Below are 16,674 nucleotides of genomic sequence, written 5' to 3' on the forward strand. Positions count from 1 at the left end.
CTGGCAACATTTCAGAGGTGAGTCATACATTATGGCTGTGTACATTTGGGCTTTGTGTGAGTGATAGCGATGGGCTCTACCCACCCCAGATTTAAATCACAGGGGTGAAGCTCAGATGTGTAATGATGTACGTTCTCCACTGTAGAATGCACACTTATTGTTAGAGCAAGGTGAGAGTGCTCCTCAGTGACTACTGAAAAGAACAACTGAACTGTACTTCCAGATGGGATCACCCAGGAGATGATGAACAGAATCCCAATCCAGCAAAACAAACATCCACAGTACGAGTTAACTCTGTGAAATCCTGGATGGAGGATTACTGGGTACTTCAGATGCAACTGATCCAAGGCCATGTAGGTCAGCCTACAGCTGACCTGACTCCCTCACAGCCATCCATGTTTGCTATCCCCAGGACCACAAGGGCTCACGTTACAGTCAGTGTTAGAAGTGAATGGGGCTCCAGGCAGCAGCTGAGTGTACCTCACTTCCATCTGCATCTCTCAGCATCAGCATTGACCTGGAGCAGTGCAGGATGGAGACAACAGAGGAGTTAATGGAATAAGGGATAGCAGCTAAGAAAGCAGGGTCACAACTGCATGTCTGATCCTGCTGAAGCTCTCCTCCAACAAAGGAGGAACCCCAGGACCAAGGTGAGTGCGGTTCAAAGCCATCCCTCCTGTACCACATGACAAACTGGGCAGCCACAGCCCGTCAAGGTGACACAGGACAAAGTGAGCAAGAAATTACAGCCCAGCCGGTAGCCCACACACTTGAGAGGTTATCTGAAGCACTGAAATGCTACTTGACCAGCTTCCTTTGATATGCCAACTGGCAAACCATTTACTGGGAATGTCTTAATCACATCAAAGGCACTTATCAATGCAGTGGATTTCCCTGTGTTTAGGATTGCCTGCACACCGCACTCAAGGAAGAGATGAATTAGCACAGAATTAAACTTTACCACACTGCTCTTTCGCACAGTAATAACAACCTGCATCACATTGCCCTAGGCACCAGGTTCCAGAAGAGCATTTCAGCACTACCTCAAAAAGGCTGTGACTTTACCATCAGCTTTATTCACGTTTTCTATGATCTATAACAACAGGTATGCATCTGTGGTATAAAAACTCAGCAGAGCAGCATATTCACCGACTGCGGGGCAGCGCGCCCAGGCAGTCCTTCCTTCTGGGAATGAGAAAACCACCAGCGTCCTCTGCCCGGAGCCCTGAGAGTGAGTTAGGGCCACCTTTACGGAACAGTCTTTCTGGCTACTAAACATAGGTCGGAAACAACTACAAGGCCAGGCGCCATCGCGCCGAGCTCAAGCCCAGGCCGGGCAGCTCCCACCGCACGGCGGCTCCGTCCCGCTCCGCGCAGCCCCGGGCACGACCCGCAACCTGCAGCTCCCCGCGGCCCGGCGCTGCCCGACAACCCGCACCCGCGGCCGAGGGAGGCCGGCAGCCCCGGCGCTCCGCGCCCGAGCCCCGCAGTCTCCGCCCGCCGCTCTCCGCCCCTCCCCGCCCCGCGGCGGCTGCCGGCCGCGAGTGCGTGCGGCGGCGCTCGGCTGATTTACGGCTCTGCCGCAAACGGCTCCCGGCGGCGAGCCGGCTGAGCGCGGCCGCGGCGGCCACCTCGCGGCCGGGTCGGGGCCGGGCCCCGCAGCCGCTCCGCAGGGCCGGGCCGGCGGTGCCGGGGCCCCGCGGCCGCGTCCCCCGAGACCGACGGGAAGCGGCGCGGCTCCGAGCCGCGAGCCGGAAAGTTTGGCAAGTTCGCCCCGCGCCCGGGGCCGCTTCCTGCCGTCGGGGGCCGGCCAGGGATGCAACAAGACGCCGCGGAGCAGAGCGGCTTCCCCTGGCAGGACGCGCTCGGCGATGCCGGCCCCCGCCTCCCGTTCCGCTGCCCGCGCTGCGGCGAGAGCAGCCGGTTCCGGAGCCTGTCGGCGCTGAGGGCGCACCTGGAGTACGGCCACGGCTACGAGGAGCGGAGCGCTCCGCCCAAAGGCGGCCCGCCGTCCCCGCGGAAGAGCGCGGGCCCGGCATCGCCTCCGGAGCCCTGCGGGCCGGGCAGTGCCACGCGGTACGCGCCCTGCGCCGGCTTCTGCGACGCCTCGAGCGGCAGCGCCGAGGGCGGGCGGGCGCTGGAGGCCGAGCGGGGGCCCGTCTGCTGCCTGGCCGGCTATGCGCCCGCCGGATCGCACCGCTCGCGGCTCCCCTCGCCCGTCTTGCCCGCCGCCGACTCCAAGGCCTCGTTCGAGGCGCACGTCAGGGAGAAGTTCAACAGGATGGTGGAGGCCGTGGACAAAACGATCGAGAAGCGGATCGACAAGCTTACCAAAGAGCTGGCTCAGAAAACGGCGGAGCTGCTGGAGGTGCGGGCGGCCTTCGTGCAGCTCTCCCAGAAGAAGCAGGAGGTGCAGCGGCGGGAGCGCGCCCTGAGCCGGCAGGTGGACGTGGCGGTGGAGATGATCGCGGCCTTGAAGCAGCGGCTCACCGAGTCTGAGGAGGAGCTGCACCGCAAGGAGGAGTAAGTGGGGAGCCCTGTAAGTGGGAAGCCCTGTAAGTGGGGAGCTCAGTAAGCAGGCCCGGCCGCCCTGGGGAGCAGCAAGGGAAGATTCGGTCTCTGTAGAAGTGTAGGAATGGCCTGGCGGTCAGCAGCAGCCAAAGGTGGTGTTTCTAGAGCCGTGGTCTTGGTGCCTGTAGGACAGGTAGGCACAGCTGGAGCAGGTGGCTTCTGCGCTTGGAAGGCATGGCCACCAGCTTTGACATTGGCTAGTGCCTGTTCTGCAACCCTGCTGTCATGGGGTTGAAGCACACGAGCTATCATCAGCACATAGTCTGATGTATGCTGACGCCACTAATCCATTATCTTTTATGGAAGAGATGCTTGGATCAGTGCTGTAGGAAATACGTAGCAAAACCAAGTAGCATCTTTTCCCTGAAGTCATTGCACCGCAGCGAGGGGTGCCATGCACGGAGCCGGCCTGTGCAGCAGCCAAGCCATGCTGGAGGCGGTGCTGAATTGGACAGCAAACTACAGAACGAGTCGGTGGCAGGACCAGGATCCAGCTGCCAGAGTCATTCTGACTAACCTGGTCCATCTCAAAAACATGTTTGGGATGCAGCCATGAAAAGCGTAGTGATAGCTGATACATTATTTATACGTGATCTACATAGTTTATGCAGCACTTGATGAAGCCTTTAAGGCTTTTTGGAGCAGCACTGCTTATTTTAGAGAAATGCAAATGAAGAGTCTTGGTAATGGAACGCCTCTAGACCAGTTTACCAGCTTACAAAGGAAGATGCTGGTTGCCATGACACTGATCTTGGGAGAAATAAGGAAGGTGGTGTAGGAGTTCAGTGTGGGAAGTTTGGAGGGCTTTCATTGCTCCTTCCTGCAGCTTAATCTAAGGACTAGAAAGGAAAGGTGCTGATGGCTCCTGTATCTGTAGGAGTCATTACGGAGAGACTAGATCACCTAGGAGAATGGACAGCAAAGGTGGTGGGATGCAAACCCATCTTCCTTGAGGGGATAATCAACAGTACTACCGATTTCTGAAATACCAGGTGATCTTCATAGACAGTACATCTCAAGGACTCAAGGTGAAGCTAAAGTTAATAGTGGAGTTGAGGGAGTTGAGAGAGGGATTTGAAAGGAAGAAAGCAGAGGGAAGCTGTGAAGATAACTTATGGTTTGAAGCAGTTTTGATATTCCCATCTAGCCAAGTTCCCTCTATGGGCTCACAGCATGATTCACCCTACTTGTTCTAGAAAAGTATCCCTGTGTGAAATTGCTCCATGAAGGTCCTTGTGCAGACCAGAGAGGGACCTCAGGTAAGCAGCCATACGAGGCTGGAACGCTGAACTTCACATACCCAAAGTTAAATGATATGAACCATTCCCCAAACTAGACACAAGGTATGCTGGAAAACGCAATATTTCCAATCTCCAAGAAAAACGTGCTTCCTGAGACTAAGCAGGAAGTGTTTGGTAGCGCTGCGGAAGAGGACACCTGGAAAAAGAGCAAGTGGGGAAATGGAGGTACAATGAGCGCCATATGAGGGGAATGACAAAGTAATTTCTGGGAGCTGTCTGTATATTCATTCCTTTCTGTGCTCAAAAACTTAATTATTCAGTGTGCCAAAAAGACCTTCTCCTTCAAAAAGGAGGATCTGAACTTTGATTTCTGGAAGAAGTCCAGATGATTAGAAAGCCAAACAGGGCAGCTTAATGGAAATTGCAGAAGCAGGAGTTCTTGCTGCAGACTGTGAAAAGTCAAAGGCAGCCCTCAGGGACTGCTCTGATACTTGCTGACCTTCAAAAATAAATGCTTTCATCAGTTTCTTTGGACTTTTTAGGTTTTTTTTTCCTACAGGAGCCTTGTAAATATGGATAACTTTTCTCAGAAGTGGTACTGATGTTGAACCACCATAACTGAGAACTTATCTTTCTTTGCTCCTTGGAGGAGGAAAAAGAAAACAGCTTTCTCCCAGAAACATTTCTGTATCGTGCTCTTCCCTAAGGAAGGAAAGCAGTCTTTGGTTCCAGTGATTGTCCTGGTTACCAGATACCATGGAACAGGGAAATGCAAAAACCATAAATCGATTATTGCGCACTTCCAGATCTCAGAGACTGGACTGTGGCTACTCTAAATCAGCCTGGGGGTAAAATAAAATACATTCATCCACAAGGGGAAAGAAATTTTAGCTCAAATCTTAGACGAGATCACAAAACTTCCTCTTCGGAGACTTTTCTAGAGGTAAAAGTTGACAACTGATGAGGGGTAGGACAGGTGTGGGTACCCCACTAAGTAAACCAATACATTGTTAAAGCAGTATCACTCTAAGCACAGAAAAGTCTTACAGCAGGTGCTGCAGCCTCATCGCATTGAGAATGTTGAAAGGCCAAAGCTGCCTTTTTTTTTTTTTTTTTCCCTTTTTTAATTATCTGCAGGGCAGTAGTGGAAATGAAAGCTAGATCTGGTAGAGAAGCAGGCACAGCTACTGAAGAGAAGTTCCACTCAGCTAGACTCTGGGCAGTTCTGGTGACATGGCTACAGGGTCAAGCCTTTAGCAACAAGCAAACAAACCGTTCAATTTAAGAAGGTGCCCCGAGAGGAAGTGTTCAGCATCTGATGAATGAGTGTGCAAATCAGCACGAGGACTGTGATCTTAATGCTGAGACACAGACGTTTTCCCAAAAGGGATAAGGTTGCATTGAATAAGACACCAAAAAAACAAAACCCAGTCAAACTAAAACCACCTACAAATTCCTCTTCTAGAGGACAGCTGGAGGCTTGCGTCTGGAACTCATGTAAAAACAGCAAAACCTTCAGCAGTGACTTAATTTCCCTTGGTCTCTTAATAAGGGCATACGTGCAGTAAGTTGGCATCTCTGACAGTACTTTGTGTAACTGGTCTGATACATTTAAGACTGTCTGGAAGTGCCTCTGCTCAGGTACAGCCTGCAGTAAAAGGGCTGTTTCAGAATAGCTGTTGTGGTGAGTGATGACTTTTGCCATTGCCTTCACCTAACAATTAGTGAAATTTTGTGTAAATAACAGCTTGACAGTGGGATTTAGAGTTAGCTCTTTAAGACCACTGCAGCCAATGCTTTCTCTAAAATATCAGTTTTCCTTTAAGTACAAGCTTCAGCCGTACAACAGAAGTTTTGCTTTTTGCTCTAAGAATATGCCCACAGCTAGATGTCGTTCTTCAACCCTTGGTTTCAAGGCATCCTATCCCTCTTCCCCACCTCCTTTCATCTTCCCACTCAGGAGATTACCCTTCCTCCCCCCTGCTTGTACTGGCTCAAGTGTCCCACAAAATGGGTCTGTGAATTAAAGCACTTTAATCTTCACAGCGTCACCCCAATAAGTTCAGGGCTCAGATCTAGACCACGACCCAGTGAATGGGTGCAACTGATAGAACAGTGAGAGGAGGAGGTGTGAACCTCTTAAATCAGATGTGCTGATATTGGTGCAGGAATGTGAAACCACAGTCTAATGAGTTACAGATGCCAGCCCTCAGGCAGTAACGCCAATGGGATGATGGATCGGGTCAGCGGCATTAATACTTCATGAATATATATGCTTTAAATATTTTCACAATGAAAACTTGCTTTGGTAGGAACTCTGCTGTCCTCGGGTACAATAACGAAAGGATTTGTTTCTCGGTCCACTTTAGGCAGAGGTATTCAAAGTATTCAAATTCTGTAAAGGGATTTGATACTTGGGCACGGAGTTGGCACAGAGCCTTGTGCTTGTCCGCCTACAGAGCAGTTGCAGGTGTCAAAGTTGCTGTAAATAGACCCAGGACCAGTGTTATCTGTCTGTAGGAGGGTTTGGTTGCAATGTGTGAAACCATTATCCCTTACTGTCAGTTGTTAAGGAGCTGGAGCTGCCCCAGCCTCTGCATCTACTTCGGGTATCGCATGTTTATCTGCAAACACTAAGGGTAGCAGCAGGGTCCATGTGCCAACAACTGCCCTGGTAACACAAGCTATAAGTCAGTAGTTTGTTGTTCCCTCTTGCTCTACTCACCCTGGGAAGGAGCACTCATCCCTCCTAAAAGATTTTGTCTGAGGGAGGTTGCAGCTCCTGAGACAAAGAAGGAAACTACTTTTCTCTGATTCCTGGTCACAGCCCTTCAACAAACCATTATGCTACACAATGTATGCTAATGTAAGTCTTGCAAACTATAGGCAAACAGACTAAATCACTGCTGCCTGTTAAGGAAATTTACATACGTCCAAACTGCAGCATCATCTACCCCACTTGTAAAATGCTGTGGCAGGATCTAGACCTTACAGAGCTCTTAAAGGCTAGGATGAAGTGGAATGAAAAGAGGCTGGAGGCTGACAGAGCAGAGGAAAATGAAGGAGCACAGTAGAGTGGGAAAGAGGTGTCACTGAGAACAGAAGGGTTCCAGGAGAGCTAATAGCAATGCATAACCTTTCCTTAATATAGCAGAGGTGCTGCAGATGTACAACAGTCAGCCTAGGGCAGCAGAGACTTCCAAACAGAAAGGGCAGTGCTTCAGGTCTGAAAATGATCAGAGGACTGGAGCACCTCCCTGAGCAAGAAAGGTTGAGGGAGTTGGACTTGCTGAGCTCAGAACCTCATTGCAGCCTTCCAGTACTTCAGGGGAGCTTATAAACAGGAAGGAGACTGTCATTCTACGCAGTCTGATAGTGATGAGCCCCAGCTAGAAGGCCAGCAGCTTTGCAGACCACGCACAGTTTTCCATCCTAATAAATTTCTGTCCTTTGAGTTTCCTGTCTGCTGCAAAGAGGAGCCTGTTGGAGTGCCATCAGCTTCATAAATCCAGAGTGGAATTGTGAAATGAAAGGAATTGCAGTGCTGTAAGTGAGGTGATAATAAAGTCTTAAACATGGCCTCTGTGAGTTTAGATTGGATTAGCTTCTTCCTAAGCATTCTTTGATGGCTCTGTTTTACCAGGTCACTCTGAACAAGCTCAGTCACAGCCCTAAAACCAGAAAGGGTTGGCAGAGTTTAACAAACAGGCACCTCTCCATTTCTTAGGCCAGATTTTGTGGGTAAGTTAATATAAACTAACATTAACGAATGTTCTCATCCAAAAAATATGTACTGGTTTATAGCTCATTCCTACCACCAGATCATCCATGTGTACAACCCATGGATGCTCTCTGCTGTGGTCTAGGACAGACGGATGCAGCTTGAAGTCTAAATGGCAGATTTGCATAGCTGACCACTTGTGCCTAACTTCATAAGGCAAAAACAGCACACTTAATAATTGCCTACAACAGTGCTGAGTTGATCTTCGATGAAATGCAGAGATGCTTTGGATTTGTTATAAACAAACAAAGCCCTGAAAGGCTATTACTGCTACAAAGCATTTCCCACTTTAAGCTTAAAATGCTTTTAATCTCAGGGACTGTGTTTCAAATGAACATGAACTAATCATGCTCTTTTTCGTTTGGCAAGCACTGGTTCTCCCAACTCCCACACCCTAAGTTCTGTACAAAGCAAAAATGAGCATGGCTTCATTGGCAGAGTAGGAGCTGTTTATCCAGGCTTTATTAACTGGGGAAATCCTGCATGCCCAGATTTGCCATTTTTCATAATATGTGGCTCACTGTAACCAAACGTCTCCCACTCAGAACTCCTGAAAGAAGAGGCCCAAATGGCAGCCTATGTATTACCAGTATGCAGAGCCCTTCAAAATGAGCTCTGTTTCTGCACACAGCTGAGATCTTTCCGAGTCAGCAGTGCTATCTGTTGCTTCCAATTGTGTTACAAGAAATATTTCTGAACTCCTGACCTAAAACTTGGTCTTCCCACACACATACTCCTTACGTGATCATCTCTAGATTATCTCTTAATCTCCTATGCTCCCACTAGCTCCAAATCCCAACACAGCTCTTGGAAGTACTTGCAGGATTACAGCCAGAATGGAGCTCAGTGGCCACAGTAGCTCTTTTAAATTAGGAACTACCACAGCAGCTACATTCATCTTCTGTAAGACTGCGATGAGCCTGGAAGATTTCATACGCTTTATGGTTCAGGTCAGATAGGCACATTTCTAAATAGAAAAGGAGAAGGTGGATCTGTTTTCAGATAGGTGGCTGTGTCCAGGGACTACAAGAGGTGAATGGTGATGCTTAATGGTAACAACATTTCTGCCCAGTGGCCTGCAGACCAACAAGTCTGTTTGCAAGAGATCTAGTAACAGGACAAAAGCACTCAAACCCACTGCCTATAAACTTGAATTCAACATTCAGAGTTCCAGATCTTCACTAAGTGTTTGAAAAAAATGCTGAAATCTCTTAATAAAGGAGGACAGTAATTAGTCATCATGGGAAATCACCATGAAGAAAGGGGGAAGCATCAGTAATTCTTTGACAGCAGCAAGACCAGCACCCCTCCCATTATTTATATGTTACCTCTCTGCAATCTTTTTGTCTTACAGAGAAGTTGTTACTTTCAACCACTTCCTTGAAGAAGCGGCAGAAAAAGAAGTGAGGGGAAAAGCCAGACTCCAGCACTTCATCGAGAACCTGCTGCAGCGTGTGGATCTGGCAGAAAGGCAGCTAGAGTATTACCAAAATCAGCAGATTGCGTGCAACCACACGGGTGGCAGTGACCACGTGGTAAGCCAGCAGAGTTCTTTCATTAATTGTCACCCACCGCTCAGTTTTGAATGTGAGTAGGCTCAGCGGGACAAGCTGATTGCTACTCCAGACAGGTTTGGATTTGTACAACATTTCTTTAGACTTATGTTTATTTATGTTTTAACCACCACTTCACCTATTTGTCATGCCACACGTGGAGCGTGTGTTAGGCAATAAAAGGTAAGTTTCAAACAATTCTGTACCTAGTATTGAAACCCGGAAAGTCTCACTCATGTGAGTTTTGTTTACTGCTTAGAGCTCTGATGATCTGATGGGTGGTGTGGGAAGCAATCTTGAGTTGTAACCTAGCATAACCAGATCATAGGACAGAGAACAAAGGCAGCAGACAGATGAAAACTCCAGCTTTGTGCCCTTACAGCTGCAGTCAGGTACTGGTGTGTTAGGGATGGAAAGAATGGTGATAACTGTAAATGCTGCTGCTACACAAAGCCACACAAAACAAGGCTGGTGCTTCTTTCTCCTTACTGATACTGATGCTGAACTGGCAGTTCAGGGGTCCTGGTGGCCATACAACAGAAGAATTAACCTGGCAGAACAGCTAACCTGGCAAAGGATGGGAAAAGTAAAAGTGGTGGTAAGGGTGCCAGATTGTTATTTTTTTCCAACTTTGGCTATTTGGCTTTGCTGGAAACACTTTCCCTTGCATCACATACTGACAGTTTTTTGGAGATCGTGAAGATTTTCAGGAAAGAGGTGGATCCCCATAGCAGACATGTAAACCTGCTAGCAATTCAGCTTGCTTTCTTGTCAGGGACTTGTAGGAAGAGTGAGCAGATTCCCCATCAGACTTCACAGACTAGAAACTACTGCTGGCAGAACACTGCTTTTAAGAATAACTATTTCTGGAAAAGCCCTCATTATTACTGCTAAAACTCAGTATTTTCCCTACAGTGCATTAGATTTTTGTGGCAAGTTTTATCCACATGACTTCCACAGTGAATTTCAATTCCAGTGAATACCTTGTATTATCTGTGTTAAATAGTCACTCTTCCTCATGGAGGTGAGATGAGAGGCACTTCATCATGCACTGTAATAAACAGGCACATAGTGGTGAAAAGCAAAGCCTAACCACCTGGAAGACAAAGACCTATAGGCAAGAGCCAAATAAATGTAGATGTGCTGAAATGTTGCATAAGACATCTCAGCCAGTATCTGTGAGATTCTCGAGGGGGGCTGTAAAGATGGATCTCAGTATTAAATCTTCTCCCATACTCTTGATGTGTTTACCGGGATCCTTGGCTCAGCAGTGTTCCCTGGGGAAGGCAGTGAATTTTAAGGCAGCTGACCTGCTTTCTGAGTGACTTCAGCATTCCTTTCAGGTCACCCATCCAAATATTGACCAGCCTGACCTTCAGGAGGTAATTACAGAAAAGCACACCATGGGATGGCTCCAGACTCCTATCCAAGACAGATGACAGCAAAGTCAGGCTGGGCACGAGTCCATCTGCAAAGTGTGGACAATACCAGGGACACAGGGAACATTTGCTTGGCTCAGTAACTTCATTAAATGATACTCAAAGGCTCAGAGTAGTGATACTGACTGGAGATCAATACAAAGAAGCCAGGGGGCACCCAGACTGCTTTAGGCTGAGCTGGTATTAAGTGCTTCCTTTCCTGACCCCCAGTGAAAGAGGGGCTAGATAAAGTGATACCAAGCTGTCAACCAACCTCTTGTAAAAAACAAAGCCCTGCAAAGTTGTGCCAACACTACAGCTATGCTGTCCCTACTTAGTATTGAGATTTGGGGTGGGAAGGGCGAGAAACACTTCTGTTCTCGTTCTCCAGCCTTGAGTGCTGCTGCAGGAAAGCCAGGGGCTGGTAGCCAAAGCTTCCTAGCTGCTCATATAAAGGAAACGTTATCACTGCAAAATTCAAGGGTCTGAGAGAAAATTAATTTAATACAGCTTATTCAAGCACTGTCCTTTGTTAATTGTCTTCAACACAGTAATTACTTCTTATTGTTCCATACTGCTTAATCTAATGTGAACCATCTCTGTTCAGCCCACACTTGCTTAGCAGTTTACTGTGATTATCATTAGGATAAAAATAGTGGGGAGAAATTCCAACCACAAAGTTTTACAAACAAAATAAATTGGAGCAATAATAATCTGCAAGAAGGTTTTTTTCTAAGGTTTCTTTCATGAATATTCTCCTAATGCTAACAGGAGGTGTGAACAGAAATGGGATTTTGAAGACTAAATTACATGTATTTTATCCCCACATCTTAGCTACTTGATAATTTAATATTAATACATTTTCTCCTTCTGTTTTCCTTGCAGTTTACAGACATTTCATTAAACAAGAAACCCAGATGCCTGTACGTATGTCTTTTTATTCTTTTCTTACCTAAAGATGTAACTCGCTGTGCTTACATTGTTGCTTTTGCATTTCAAATTGAACCCAGAGCCTGAATCAGGTCGGGTTTGATCAGGTTCTGTACCTGAGGGTGGTCCATCATTATGTGACGTAATAGGAGAATAACAGAAGAATAGGAGAATTATAGAATAATAGGAGAATTACTGCCAAATCAAAATAAAATGAAATATTTTTAAAGGAGGAAAGAATAATTTTATGTAAAATAAATGACTTTCCCATTGAACTCTACTAGCCTATGGCAACACTACAGTTCCAGAGTCTGTTTGGTAAACACAGACTGGGATTCAGCTGAAAATATCTGTAACATTCTGTAGGTAGGAGAGAGACAGTTGTCATTTCCTAACTGACAGTAACACTGTCAACTTAAAAATCACGTGTAAACAGGCAAGCGTCCTCAGAAAATATTGGTGCTAACAACATCTCAGGTTACTCAAGCAGCTGTTCTGGGAGCAGCAGAACTAATCTGGGCTGTTTTCCTAAGGTACGGGTGACTTTGTATTTTCAGGCCTGTAGTTGCTATAATATGATTGTAATCAAGGAAGATAGAAATGTAATAAAACCAGTTAAGTTAGTTACTGATTTGGTGAGCTGAGTCCTTCTACTTGAGAAGCCTCCGGTCTAAATGTAGCACATTTTAGTAAAATCCATTAATTGCTGACAAATAGTGGGAGTGCAAAGGCACGTGTGAAACTGTTCAGAGGTTTCTGTTCAACTACTGATATAGCTCCCCTTTCAAAAGGCAAAACCCAGCATTCAGTGGTAGCCCCTTTATTCTGAATGATCAGATTAAGAATATTTTAACTTGTCCCATGAAACATAGAGGAGAAGATGCTCAGAGGGGCAGGGGAGTTTTATTTTGCTCTGCTTGTTCTGCGGATGAAGGCAAATTCTGACTTTTCAAAAAGCAGCCTTGAAATGGGACCAGACTTGAAGGAAAAAGACACATGAAGAGGAAGATTTAGTTGGTACTACATTTGTGTTTGAAACAGAGCGTCCCTGTGCAATTACGTGTAGAGAAGGGGAAGGGGCACAACCAGAAAAGTGTTAGGTTGGACAGTTCAGTATTGGTGACTATTGCTGTAAATCAAGGAGAATGGCACGGGGAGAACAAAGTGAGGTTGTACATCCTTATGGGAGAGGCTGTCACTGTGGCACTCGCAAGCTGCAGCTTTTTCCAAAGCTGGCTTTGTCAGTGTGCAATATTGCTTAACTCCCAGGACAATTAATACCAGATAGGTGGTTTCCAGACACAGCAAACTAACGAAAATAGCCCTGTGGGAACTCTTAAGAGGCAGCACATGTGCTCTTCTCGTTGATTGTAGCAGCTAGTGCCTACACCCATAGTACTGCTGTTACACCACATGTAAAACATTTTGAGATGATGTTAAAAGGGACTGTAATGTTCTTAGTTGAGCTGTGGCTTAAAGATAAAATCACAGAGCAGAAGGCGGGGCTTAGTTTGCACAGCACCACACATTTAACGGACTGAGCTCATCAATTTCATCATCTCCTACTGGGCCTGAATCATCACAGAGAGAATACAGAATTCAGCTTACTTTGGCTTTTAAAATTTTGTACCCATCTTCACACCAATTTCTTTATTCTCCTTTCCTCTTCTCCCCTTTCATATTGCAGCCTAAAGCAGATCTAAAGAGTTCAGAGCTGGGTGGCCAGTAAAGAAGCAGTTGAGTTTCCTGAGCTACAGAGGTACCCTCAGATCCCACTAGCAGACCCCAGAGTTCTTGCACCTGCTTTCTGCTGTCATTGGAGCCAACATGGTCTTCCACAGACTGCAGGGACAGCTGTTCTTTGCAGAGAGTTGCTTTGAATGTTAACATCCCTTTAAAGAGGACGTAGACCTGAGAAAGGTGACAGCTCTCCAGAATCAGCAGAATCATATCCTGAATGCTAGTCTAGGTGAAGATTCACAAAGGGTCCACTGGTAACATGTAGGAGCTCTTGTAGTGAGAGATGCTTTTGAGTATTGAGAAATGTAATTCGTATTGCAATTGTTTTTAACTTTCAGTCTGGCCCTGTAAAACAAGGCTGTTTTCTGCCTTCAAAATTATATGGGTTTGAGTCATTGTGGACACCTTTCACATTGAAAGACTGAGTAATAATTATTATTAATTGTTATTATTAATTTCAGGAGCAGAGGAAGTCAACACACTTCATATAACATCCCTGACACAAAGCCTCATTCCTTTCAGAAAGGAAGATGTTTGCTAAAAAAAGCAAAGGAAGAGAAAACCAGCTTGCAGCCAGTCAGATGCTTCTACGAACCTGTTGACTGCCCAAGAGAAATATGGAGAGCACAAAAGAAGGGTGAACCAGTCTGCTCTGCCCGGAAATTGAGTGCAAAGTCCAAGATGGGTAAAAAGACCAAACAGCTATAGGAGCAGTAACACAGGAGCTTGGCTTTGGCAGAAACGATATTGAATGAAGTTAATCAACCCAGTTTTTCCTATTCATCTGGCCACACAGAACATATCAAATATAATATAAGGGAATATATACAGTATGGCATATTTATATTATTTAGTAATGCCATTCCCTCTTTGGGCACTAAAAGAGAAGGGACATTTTATTCAGTTTACACAGAGGGTTTTCTATCTATTTATTTATTTATAGAGCTTATTTTAAATGACTGCAGTTATCTTGCGGAGCAATACTGTGGCTGTATGTTTAATTATTTTAGTGGCAGCATGTGGCTTGGTAATTTATTTTCCATCTATGCTGTTGCTGAAGTTCAGAAGAATCCATTTAATCGGCACTCAAATAATCACTCTTCCAGCCTAGGCAGGTATAAGATCAATGATTAACTGCTACCTGCACAGGTGTACTTAGATGCAAAAAACTTACTTGAGTTGCTTGGAGGCTGTTAATAGCAGCAGATTGCTACCCTGACTTTTGGGTGCTTCTCCAGACCTGGCAGTGTAGTCCCCACGGAGCGTGCTGAGCCTGGGCAGCAGCTGGCAGCAAGCAGCAGAAGCTGGAGGGCAGCAAGTGGCAGAGAGGAGCAGCACACTGCATTGCATGGCACCCTGCGTGAGGCTGTGCTTGTTGTGGGGCATGAGAGGGACGGAGCGGCTGCGATCGTAACTGAAACCCTTCAGATCTTTATGAAGAATCCTTCCAAGGATAATAGATTCTGGAATTTCAGCTGCAAACCCAAGAGTACGGAAGACTGCGGGATGGGAATACCTGTGTTTACAGTGGTTTGTGCCAATTAAAAGGATCCTTACTCACCAGAGTATATATCAAGATGAGTTTTCCACGTGTACAGGTTTTTTTGTAACATGAATCCTCATACCATGTTTACAAACAGGAACATCCTGTCCATGTTACCGATGGGATTTGTTTTCTCAAGAAAAAGAATAGGTGGGACAAGTCTGCGTAATTTCTTTTTAAATGCTCATATAACAGATGTAAATTGTTTTTGTGGAAGGTGATTTTTACAGTACGTGTCTAGAGACTTGTGACAAATGTTTTTCATTTTTATAACTGACTGTAAGCAGAAATGAGTTTTAAAAGACAGCGTGTCGCTATGATTACTGCTGCAATAAGCACCTGAGCTGCAATATTTTTAGAGCAGATGACCAATCTGTTAGCTCAGATCAGGTAACCACAGATGTCATACATCTGTCAGTGCACGGAGCTCCCGGAAAGTAGATGAGTAAAGAAAGAGTATTATTCCTCACTTTCATTTTCAATGGTGTTTGTGGAACAATCAGATATATGTTTAAAGATTCTCAACACTGTTCGGATAGAAAGTCACAGTGTGAAACAAGTTCAGGTATTTAGTTTGCAATGACATTTTAATATTTAACTGTGTCACAAGGCCACGCTTGGCCTTACGCTAAACATTGTGGTGGAAAGGATTTGTCAGTTGTGTTGCATGGGTTTTGGTCAGGTCGTGTGTAATGAGAACAGTCGTAGGCAAACCACGTTATAGAAACTACCTTTGATTTCTTTTGCTCCCACTTCCTACAGACATGAAAACCCTTTTTTGAGGATAATGAAAGTGATCTTTATATTCCATTCCTTAATTCACTTGGCACTGAAAGTATTATTTTTACATGCCTATCTACACTGTCACCAAAGTTAAGTGCAACTACTAGTTCACTGATTAGATATTTATTTTATTATTTATTACGCCAAAATCTTGACTGTAAGTTGTCCTTTTTGGGGGGGAAAAGAAGAGAGTAAAAGAAGTTGCATGTTCTTAAACTCTTCAGATCCTAATTTATAGTTACTTGCTGAACAGATGCTGGGTTAGTTAACTGAAGAGAAATTGGATTGCACTGTAACCCCAGATAAAAGTTTTTAGAGTATAAACATTCTAATAATAAAGTTATATTTCTCAGTTACGGCGTTGTTTAACTTTGTGAAAATGCAGTGTCTCTACAAAAGCCTATCCAATAGCAGAGAAACGGACAGTGAGTAATAGTCCCCTTTGGACTTTGGCCTGCTCTTCACACGAAGGGAAATACAGTAGGAGCTGGATGCCCAGTTCCCAGACATTTTTAGAGCACCTTGTCTATAACTAAAGCCAGCTCAGAGCAGCACATGTGCAGGCTGGGCCCTTACAGGTGACCTTTGCTTAAAACAAAATGTTCTAACACATGTAACGCTACCAGCCAGGAAAGCAAGAGACTAATTGAAACCCAGACCTCTAATGAGAGCTCTTCACACACAAACCACAGTGATTCTGAGATGCCCCTGCCAACCAAATAGAGTGCATTTTTGAAGCACTTGACTGTATTGGTCCCCTCTCCCCCCATCTCAGTAGTAAAAACAAGCCTTCTCCTGCCACAGCAGATCTAAAGACATTTCTTTTGTTTTCAAGAGTTACTGGAAATATTCAGCTAGATATTTGTACTCAGCGGGATGGCCGCCAATTAGAGCAGTTACCAAGCCAAACAAATTAGCACTTGTATCATCTCTAATAATCTCTTCCAATGCCACCAGCTCTTTCCATCTCCTTGAGTGAAGTCCCACTATTCTCTGTCTTTATTCTGCGTCACCAAATAGTTGCCTCTATTTGTTCTTACATCAGGCTAATGCTGATTATTTCCATACATCCTGTCTGAAGTGGTTGGAGTGGACTATTTTAGTGCTTTCTGCA

General features: G+C 45.7%; 2 protein-coding genes across 4 annotated transcripts in view; one reads left to right on the forward strand and one right to left on the reverse strand.

Annotated features, from left to right (window-relative positions):
- The window catches only part of RTKN2 (rhotekin 2), a 119,823-nt gene that overhangs the window by 47,373 nt on the left and 55,776 nt on the right, over positions 1–16,674 (reverse strand). The gene's annotated exons all lie outside the window — the stretch shown is intronic.
- Positions 1,719–15,920, forward strand: ZNF365 (zinc finger protein 365). The gene is made up of 4 exons (XM_072340136.1): positions 1,719–2,523; positions 8,948–9,128; positions 11,450–11,487; positions 13,696–15,920. The coding sequence occupies exons 1-4, from the start codon at positions 1,817–1,819 to the stop codon at positions 13,940–13,942; spliced, it is 1,173 nt and encodes a 390-aa protein (XP_072196237.1). The 5' UTR covers positions 1,719–1,816; the 3' UTR covers positions 13,943–15,920.

The sequence above is a fragment of the Excalfactoria chinensis genome, chromosome 6, assembly GCF_039878825.1.
Source record: "Excalfactoria chinensis isolate bCotChi1 chromosome 6, bCotChi1.hap2, whole genome shotgun sequence".
Lineage (NCBI taxonomy): Eukaryota > Metazoa > Chordata > Aves > Galliformes > Phasianidae > Excalfactoria > Excalfactoria chinensis.

What these genes read in the sequence shown, in the direction of transcription:
- ZNF365 (XM_072340136.1), top strand. Translation starts at nt 1,817, where the DNA reads ATGCAACAAGACGCCGCGGAGCAGAGCGGCTTCCCCTGGCAGGACGCG. An exon ending in GAGCTGCACCGCAAGGAGGA is followed by an intron (nt 2,524 to 8,947) that starts GTAAGTGGGGAG and finishes TTTGTCTTACAG; the next exon opens with AGAAGTTGTTACTTTCAACC. An exon ending in AACAAGAAACCCAGATGCCT is followed by an intron (nt 11,488 to 13,695) that starts GTACGTATGTCT and finishes TATTAATTTCAG; the next exon opens with GAGCAGAGGAAGTCAACACA.